A 9,086-nucleotide genomic window follows, 5' to 3' on the forward strand; every position below is an offset into this window, starting at 1 on the left:
GTGGAGGCCGTCAACGCCAAGTGCTCCTCGCTGGAGAAGACCAAGCACCGGCTGCAGAACGAGATCGAGGACCTCATGGTGGACGTGGAGCGCTCCAACGCCGCCGCCGCCGCCCTGGACAAGAAGCAGAGGAACTTCGACAAGGTGCGCCTGGCCGGCCCGCAGGGTCCCGCAGCGCGGCAGGGGCCTGGCGGCAGGGGCGCCCCCTGGCGGGGGAGGCAGGGGCCAGCGGAGGGGCCCCGCTGGGGGCGGACCCCCGCGGGCTCACAGGGAGCCCGGTCCCCACAGATCCTGGCCGAGTGGAAGCAGAAGTACGAGGAGTCGCAGTCGGAGCTGGAGTCCTCGCAGAAGGAGGCGCGCTCTCTCAGCACCGAGCTCTTCAAGCTCAAGAACGCCTACGAGGAGTCCCTGGAACACCTGGAGACCTTCAAGCGGGAGAACAAGAACCTGCAGGGTGCACTGGGGCCCGCGAACCAGGGACCGGGAGGGGCGGGGTGGGTGGATGGGGGACAGGTTCGCCAGTGGCGCCACTTAGAGGCAGCCCCTAACGGAGCGGCATCCGCCCCCTCTGCCCCCCAGAGGAGATCTCCGACCTGACCGAGCAGTTGGGTTCCAGCGGAAAGAACATCCACGAGCTGGAGAAGGTCCGCAAGCAGCTGGAGGCGGAGAAGCTGGAGCTGCAGTCCGCCCTGGAGGAGGCGGAGGTGAGCGGGAACAGGGGCTGGCATGGCGGCCAGAGGAAGCCAGCTTTAGACTAAGGTCACGCTGGGCCTCTCCCTTGTGCCTGTTGTGTCCACCGTCCACCCTCACGGCCTGGCAACAGTAGCACTCAACAGCTCTTTGAGGAATGACTGAATGGATGCGTCCTGGGACCCCTCCACTAAGCATTTTACCGACAGCAACTTAGGTTATGTTGTCTTGTTTCCCTCCCTTCCCCTTTTCCACCTCTGCTTCCCTCCTGGGTTTTTTGTTTTGTTTTGTTTTTTAACATTCTGTGCCTGATTGCCTGTTTCCTTGGCAACATCTTTCTCTTCATTTTCCTCTTTGTCTTCATAGCTTGCTCTTCTCTGTGAGGGCCTGAATCACTCTTTTAAAAACGGGGTTATTTTTTCCTTTTCAATTCTCTTTTCTTCTTCCTCCTGTTTCTTTTATGGACCCATGTACACGGTTCTTGAACTCATATTATAGTCACAATTCATGGACAGGTCCTGGCCCTGGCACTGTACCCTGACCCTCCACCTCAGACCCCCTGTCCCTGCTCCCCCACACCCAGGCCTCCCTGGAGCACGAGGAAGGCAAGATCCTCCGCGCCCAGCTGGAGTTCAACCAGATCAAGGCCGAGATCGAGCGCAAGCTGGCAGAGAAGGACGAGGAGATGGAGCAGGCCAAGCGCAACCACCTGCGCATGGTGGACTTGCTGCAGACCTCCCTGGACGCAGAGACCCGCAGCCGCAACGAGGCGCTGCGGGTGAAGAAGAAGATGGAGGGTGACCTCAACGAGATGGAGATCCAGCTCAGCCAGGCCAACCGCACGGCCTCGGAGGCCCAGAAGCAAGTCAAGAACCTCCAGAGCTTGCTGAAGGTACATGAAGATCTCAGATGCAGGAAATCAGAGTGGGGACTGGCCTCGATGGGGCCAAGTGGGCGGTGGTGTCCCATGGTGGCTCCAGGTCCCTCCTGCCTCCTGGGCCATTGCAGAGACACCCATGGGTCCCTCTGGAGCCACCCAAACAGACTCCACCAGCATCCATTTGGCAGAACGGCTTTCTGATGGGCCCGTGTTGGCTCCCGTCCCATGCCCATCCTCTGCTGACCTGCAGGACACCCAGATCCAGCTGGACGAGGCGGTCCACGCCAACGACGACCTGAAGGAGAACATCGCCATCGTGGAGCGCCGCAACACCCTGCTGCAGGCCGAGCTGGAGGAGCTGCGCGCCCTGGTGGAGCAGACCGAGCGCTCGCGGAAGCTGGCCGAGCAGGAGCTGATCGAGACCAGCGAGCGGGTGCAGCTGCTGCATTCCCAGGTGAGCGTCTCCCCTGGGCCCCCCGCCCCTGCCAGGGAATGGCAGGTGAGGCTTGGGAGCCCCTCATGGGTGCTGCCGCCTTTCATGTTCTACGCACTCAACCCGCAGAACACCAGCCTCATCAACCAGAAGAAGAAGATGGAGTCGGACGTGACCCAGCTGCAGTCGGAAGTGGAGGAGGCCGTGCAGGAGTGCAGGAACGCCGAGGAGAAGGCCAAGAAGGCCATCACGGATGTGAGCCCCCGCCCCGCCCGCTGCAGGCCATTGTCTCCTGGGGCTGAGCGCCTGCTTCACCTCTGTGCCGCCCACAGGCCGCCATGATGGCGGAGGAGCTGAAGAAGGAGCAGGACACCAGCGCCCACCTGGAGCGCATGAAGAAGAACATGGAGCAGACCATCAAGGACCTGCAGCACCGGCTGGATGAGGCCGAGCAGATCGCCCTCAAGGGCGGCAAGAAGCAGCTGCAGAAGCTGGAGGCTCGCGTGCGGGAGCTGGAGAATGAGCTGGAGGCTGAGCAGAAGCGCAACGCGGAGTCAGTCAAGGGCATGAGGAAGAGTGAGCGCCGCATCAAGGAGCTGACCTACCAGGTGTGGTGGGCGGCTGCGCTGGGGCTGGGCCTCCACGCCATGGCCTGGGTCACAACCACCCTAGGCTAAGACGTGAAGTGTTCCTCTTAGCCTCTTCTAGGGTGTGGAGTGACGGGGCAGCTACTTCATTCTACTCTGCCTCTCTGTTCTACCCCGAGGGTCCTCTGGTTTGGCAGTCAGTCTCTGATTCTCCTAATCTGTCAACTCCACCTCAGCATTCACCCTCAACCTGTCTCCTGGGGACACACCAGACAGACCTCATCCACCACACACCAGACAGACCTCATCCACCAAAGATTACCAGAAAGTCCATATATAGCCAAGCTTTGGCAAGTCATTAGACAAATCTCAGCACTTTGGACACCCGGGAAGTTGTGGACTTTAGGTTTCCACAGTGCTTACTGGAATCAGACTCAATTCAATTTTGTTTCTTTTCCTATGCAGAAAAATTGCCATCCCTCTATGCATACTTGTCCTTAACCTAGATCAATTCTGTCATTTCCTTGCAGCCCAGAAAATCACACCTAGCCTGCAGGCACATTGTGCATTCTTAAATGGGGGGGTAAGGGGGTCATCCTCTGTGGGGATGCAAGACCCCGGGTAATCCTGCTCACCAGAACAGTGAACACACACAATTTTGTGCAGTTTCAGAAGTCCCAACAGCTCCCTGCATTTTTGAAAAGATTTACTTATTTATGCACACAAGAACTGGAGTGTTGGCCAAATGTCGGGGGTGAAAGGATTCACCAGAGACCGAGTGGGGAACTGAACAGGCAGATCCAGTGAAATACTCTGCTGAAGGGAGCAATGGACGGGTCAGAAGAGGTCTGCCACGCCATGTGGGTCAGCTCCCTGGCTAGGGGTCGAACTCGTGCTGCAGTGGCTGTGGAGAGCTTCATAGAGCTGTTCTTTAACCAGTTGCACCATCAGGAAGGGCCAAATTCCTGCATTCTTTCCTTATACAAATCATTTAAAATATTTACATCTTCTGTGATAAGAAATTATAAGAACTGAAGTGTCTTTTAAAGCTCACAAAGTAGAATTGGGTGCATTAAAAATAATAATAATAATTGGGGGCATTCAGGGTAAAGCTGACAAATGTGGGGAGGGGGCACAGTGCCTCCTATGGCCATGTTCACTGCTGATCACCCTGACCCCCAGACAGAGGAGGACAGGAAGAACCTGCTGCGGCTGCAGGACCTGGTGGACAAGCTGCAACTGAAGGTCAAGGCCTACAAGCGCCAGGCCGAGGAGGCGGTGAGGGACCCTGTGGGGCCTGGGCCAGAGGAGGGGCACAGGGGAGTCAGGCCGCCAGGCCAGGAGGTTAGGAGGTTGGGAATCTGACTCCCCGTCCCCTGGCCCCAGGAGGAGCAGGCCAACACCAACCTGTCCAAGTTCCGCAAGGTGCAGCATGAGCTGGACGAGGCAGAGGAGCGGGCAGACATCGCCGAGTCCCAGGTCAACAAGCTGCGGGCCAAGAGCCGCGACATCGGCGCCAAGGTGGGTCCCCCGGGCCTGGCTGGTCAGCCGTGGCAGCGCCCCTCCCCCACATCAGCATTCCTGTTATCCCTCTCCCCCCAGGATGCCTCCTTTTCATCATCTCCCACAACTATCTACCAAGCGGCAGAGGGTGAGGTTACTCAGCCCTCCGTGATTTCTAACACTCTCAGTGGTTTGTGAACCCAGCCCTAGGTTGTTCAGCAACCCTCGAAGACCCCAATTCATATACCTACTATGCCCCGATTTCCCCAACTGCTCTACTTCTCTTCTATCTGGTCTTGACCTTGTAAGTCTGGCCCCAAGCGAACATCCCAGAGGATCCCCGGGCAGCTTCCCTCTGGCTGGCCCCGAGCCATCCCCACTACACAATCCCCGGGACACATCTCCCACCACCACCATGGGCCACACACACAGGGGGCAACTGCCTCCCTTTGTTTCCTGTGCCCACCCCTGCCCGATGCCCGCCTCTCTGAGCTAACTGAACTTTGTTTCCTTTTGTAAGGGCTTGAGCGAGGAGTAGCGTCACTATGTGGCCTTGACCAGCCCAACCTGAGGACACCAGTGACATTCCCAGGCCGGCAGCACAGACAGCAGCCCCTTTGGAGGAAGCTGAATAAAGAATTTTCCTTGCAGCTGAGATCCAGACTCTTCTTCACTGCCTGCCAGCCACATGGGAGGCAGACTGAGGGGAGAGGGGAGAGGAGGGGAAGAGGTGAGGTCAGGGAGGAGGACTCCAGAAAGACCAGAGCAGTTTGAAAGCCCAGCCTTAGAAGACCCCCCTGGGGTACTTACAAAGCATGGAGCACTCCCCAGTGCAGCACTGGCCCTAAGGCCCCTTACTTCCTCCTGGCAGGTGACACCTCTTTTCCCATCACTTCCCTGGGGACACTCAAGGTCAAAGGTTCAGGAAAACCCTTAGGCTTATCTAGAGTGCTCAAGCCCATCTGCTGTGGGTCTGCATTCCCCAAAAAGAGCTGTGGGGTGGAATGTGAGGGTACTGACTATACCCTTTTTGGGTCTTCTGAGGCTTGACCTCCTTGGGCAGGTGGTGGTAAGAACCCAAGACTTGGCCTGAGGTGGGCCTTTGAGAGGGTACCCACTGGCCTTGCAGACACAGCTACCACTGTTCCCTACCAGCACCAGAGGCCAGCACCCCAACCTCAGTACAACCAGGAGAACTTACCTGGCCCTTCTTCCTCTCCACCTCATCTCCTGCTGGAACATGGTCCCTCAGGCCAGGGAACTCCTCTAGCTCATTTCTTTCCACTCTAAGTTCTGCTTCCAAGTTCTTCCTCCTCTCGGCTTGCCAAAAGATGGGGGCTCTTGGGCCCCTTTGCGGCAGACCCTGTCAAGGGGTGGCAGGCAGAGGCGGGACCAGGGAGAGCACTCTGGGAGGACAGGGGCAGGGTCATGGGGGCCTGGGAAGTGGAGGAAGGAACAAGCCCCATCGTCTAAACCTGCCCAGCACCCCTTGAGATCTGAGCTCTACTTGCAGAAGCCAGAGCCAGGCCTTACCCCAGCGAGGAGGCAGAACTAGAGAAGGTGGCAGGCAGGGGCTGAGAGGCGGGGAGAGGGAAGGTAAAAGGCAAGACCTGAGGAGGGTGGTTGTGAAGAGAGAGGGGGAGAGATCAAGAAGTTAGGGGACAGGGAAACCAACAAAGAGAGGAAAATAGATCCAAAGCCCCCCACCTTTTTTCTCACAGCTTCCTGGATTCCCCCTCTAGGACCCCTCCTCTTCTTAGGAATGGGCTTGGAGGGCAGCCAAAGAAAAGAAAGGGACACCCCACAAAGGGAGATGCAGGGGGCAGCAGAGCAAGCGAGAACCAAAGCTCTAGGTGCTGGGAGAAGGCAGGCAGGCAGCAGAGTGTAAGGGAGGGAGAGGAGAGAGCTTGAGAGAGAAGCCGGAAGAACTGGAGGGCGAGTCTGGGCCAAGGAAAGAATCCTGGGTCACCTTCAGATGCGAGGAAAATCAGGAAAGCAGGGGAATAGTGAGACTAGATGGAGCAAGAAGCGGAGGCGAGATGAGACAGGCAAGAGCGAGCAGAGGCCAGGCTTAGAGAAGCCAGACCCTGAGATGACAGACGCCTGGTGCCAGAGGATGGGGGGCCTGCCTGCCCTGAGACAGGGAGCCAGGGGGAGGGAGAGGGTGTCAGACAGAGACAGACAGAGGTACAGGAAGCTGGGCTAGAGAGAGGCCGACCCAGCCTCCTCGTCCCCTCACCTGTGGCAGGAACCTAGTAGGTGCCCACACTTTGGGGCTTCCAGCAAGACGAGGAGCTGCTTAGGAAGGCAGCTGAGTGTCAATGGAGGGCAGGGATGGCCGTGAGTGCCAGGAGAAAGGAGGGCCCCTAAGAAAGGAAAAGGAGGGCAAACCAGACCAGAGACGGGGCCAGAGCCCCGAAACCAAGTTAGCTCCCTGCCTTCCGTGGGAGACACTGGAATTGTCTGCCTACTCCTCACCCTCCACTCCACCTATACCACGCCCGGCCTGCTCAAAACACAGGGTTCCCTGAGGACAAAGCCGAGTCTGTGTCACCCCGACCAGAACCAGCTCAATCTGGTATTCTCAGCCCCCTTATCATGTCCCTGGAGCATTGGGAACCAGGCAATGACGCAAAGCACTGGGCCACGGGATAACCCCCGGCCAGTGCACTGGGGCCTCGAGTGACCCTGACGCAGGACAGGTGGCCCGCGTGGCCTGTGGGTAATTTGGCTTATGCACCTGCAGGAGATGGGGGTGTGGGGTTGACGACTAGGTATAACGAATGTATAAGCCTCCTGGAGAGGAATGTGTATTCCCGAATCTGATAATAAGGAGTGGAGGGTCCTAGGAGTTGGGGAACTTGCGGCAGAAGCCACATGGAAAGTTCTACCAGGAGAGACTGACCTCTGTCTGTCCTACCCACCTCCACACTCTAGAGCTATATTGAGAGGTGACAGTAAATGGGGTGGGAGGGGGGAGCTGGGAGAGTGTTCCTGGGTGTGAGGGTGTGGGGGAGAGCCAGAGCAGGGGAGTCTGGCTTTGTTTCCTGGACACAATGTCCACTTAGTCACAGCAGGCACGGCCTATTGAAGACCTGACACCTATAGATTCTGAAAGGTGGTGAAGTTGGAGGCACTTGAGGGCCTGGGGCACTTGGGGACACCCAGGAAGAAGGGCACATGAGTATGATCCCGGGAGGGCTGGGAGGGGACACCAGAGTTTCACCTGGGGCAGAGGGAGCGGACTGCGGAGCCCCACCCCACCCCCCACACTCCCGGAATGCAGAGCCCGGGGCCTAACTGGTGTAAATCCCCAGGCCAGCCAGGCACCCCAGCAAGCCTCAGAAGCACCTGCACTCTCTGGCAGCCCAGTGGGGCGGAAGGGGGCAGCCCCCCTCCTCCCTCAGGCCCCCAGGATTATCACCTCCTGCCTCTCCCCACCCGGCCCCATACCAGGAGCACAGAGAGTAGAAGCTTATGTGTGCAAAAGTGGTATACAGACAAGTGCAGTGCAGTATGAGGGAAGTGTGAGCACGTGTGTGCAAAATCTGCATGTGTGGGGGTGAGCACGGGCGTGGTGGGTGCTGGTCAGGTCTCCCGGGAGGGTGCTGGAGTGTGGGTCTGTGTGTGGTGGACTCCCTTCCGTTGTTTGAGAGTTAGAGTGATCACCGTATCCGAAGCATCAGGGAATGGGCTCCAAATGTGTCCCCAAACCCACGCAGACTTAAGTGCTAGAAAGACACTTGAGACTTGGGGGACAGAAGGAAACCAGGCATGGCCCGGCAAGGGAGGGGTCTCGGCAGTTCCTTTCCTGACAAAGGGAAACTGCCAGATCCCAAGCCCTAGCATTGTGGGACTGCAGGTCAGAGAGAGCAGGGAGATGTCCCCGGCCTGCGGCTGTGTGGGGATAGGCTAAAGTCAAAGGAGAAGGTGGGGACAGAGAAGGCCACCCACCATGAGGGGAGGGGGGACGGAAGGGGACAAGCATCGGGCCTGCCTGCCGGAGAAGGTGACCCTCACCCAGTGTGTTCAACTCACCCTTCAGGTTAAAAATAACCCAGGAAAAGGCCTGGGGGGCGGGGAAGGTGGTGCGAGAAGGTCCTGTCTTCCTAGCATCTGCCCATCAGTCCCTTGGCAGGGAGGAATGTGCCCAAGGACTAAAAAAAGGCCTTGGAGCTAGAGGGGCGAGGGCGACAGACCTTTCATGGGCAAATCTGGAGGCCCATCTTGTCCTCCTGTCACCTCCAGAGCCAAGGGATCAAGGGGGCGGAGCCCGCAGGGGGAGAGGTGGAGGGAGGGACCCCGCAGGAGCTCCAAATTTAGGCAGGGGCGGGGGCAGCCGGATATAAAGGAATAGGGACCCAGGGACAGACAGACACTCCTGTGAACAGGGTAAGAGGGGCACTGGGGAGCCCTCAGCCAGCCTGCACCGCCCGCGTGAGGGGTTCAGCCTTCGCGGGGGCTGGGGGGCGAGTTGGTTGGAGGCCCAGGGGCCCTGCTAGAACTGCCTTTCTGCAGCCCCTGGAGGCTCGGGCTGATAGAGGGGAGGTGCCAAGGAACAGCCAGACCTCCTGATTGCACTCTTGGCTGTATGTCATCTCCCTTTTTCTGTATCTTCCAAAATGTCTCCATCATTCTCTCTTGGGATTCCCGCTCTTCCATCCAGTTTTATTTTGTGTCTGTCACTACGGTCACTCTCACTTCTGTGTCTAGCTCTCCCCTGCGTCCTTCCTTCCTGTTTTGTGTTCTAATCTACTTCTCTAGCTGTTTCCAATCTGACCCCTCTCGCTTCTGTTACCGCTGCATCCTTTCGACGCTGCCTCTCTGCCTTTTGACCCTCCCTAAGTGCCATTTCCGTCCGACCTGCTAACATCTACTTCTCTGGGTGGCGTCTCCTGCTCTGCTCCCCGTCATTCGCCTGCCTACGTTGCTCATCATCCCCCTTGTCTGTTCTTCTCTCTTCCTGGCTGACCTCTGTGGCTCCACCGTGGTC

General features: G+C 58.2%; 1 protein-coding gene across 1 annotated transcript in view; it reads left to right on the forward strand.

Annotated features, from left to right (window-relative positions):
- MYH7 (myosin, heavy chain 7, cardiac muscle, beta) overlaps positions 1-4,672 on the forward strand; it is a 19,693-nt gene extending 15,021 nt beyond the window's left edge. Inside the window, exons 29-38 of the mRNA XM_004694525.2 lie at positions 7-144; positions 289-454; positions 580-704; positions 1,274-1,582; positions 1,821-2,024; positions 2,133-2,258; positions 2,336-2,611; positions 3,773-3,868; positions 3,977-4,111; positions 4,614-4,672. Of these exons, the coding sequence (XP_004694582.1) occupies positions 7-144; positions 289-454; positions 580-704; positions 1,274-1,582; positions 1,821-2,024; positions 2,133-2,258; positions 2,336-2,611; positions 3,773-3,868; positions 3,977-4,111; positions 4,614-4,631 (1,593 nt within the window). The 3' untranslated portion in view covers positions 4,632-4,672. The remainder of the gene's footprint in view (positions 1-6; positions 145-288; positions 455-579; positions 705-1,273; positions 1,583-1,820; positions 2,025-2,132; positions 2,259-2,335; positions 2,612-3,772; positions 3,869-3,976; positions 4,112-4,613) is intronic.
- The last annotated feature ends 4,414 nt before the right edge of the window (positions 4,673-9,086 follow it).

The sequence above is a fragment of the Condylura cristata genome, unplaced genomic scaffold (assembly GCF_000260355.1).
Source record: "Condylura cristata isolate star-nosed mole 26May11 unplaced genomic scaffold, ConCri1.0 scaffold00045, whole genome shotgun sequence".
Classification (NCBI taxonomy): domain Eukaryota; kingdom Metazoa; phylum Chordata; class Mammalia; order Eulipotyphla; family Talpidae; genus Condylura; species Condylura cristata.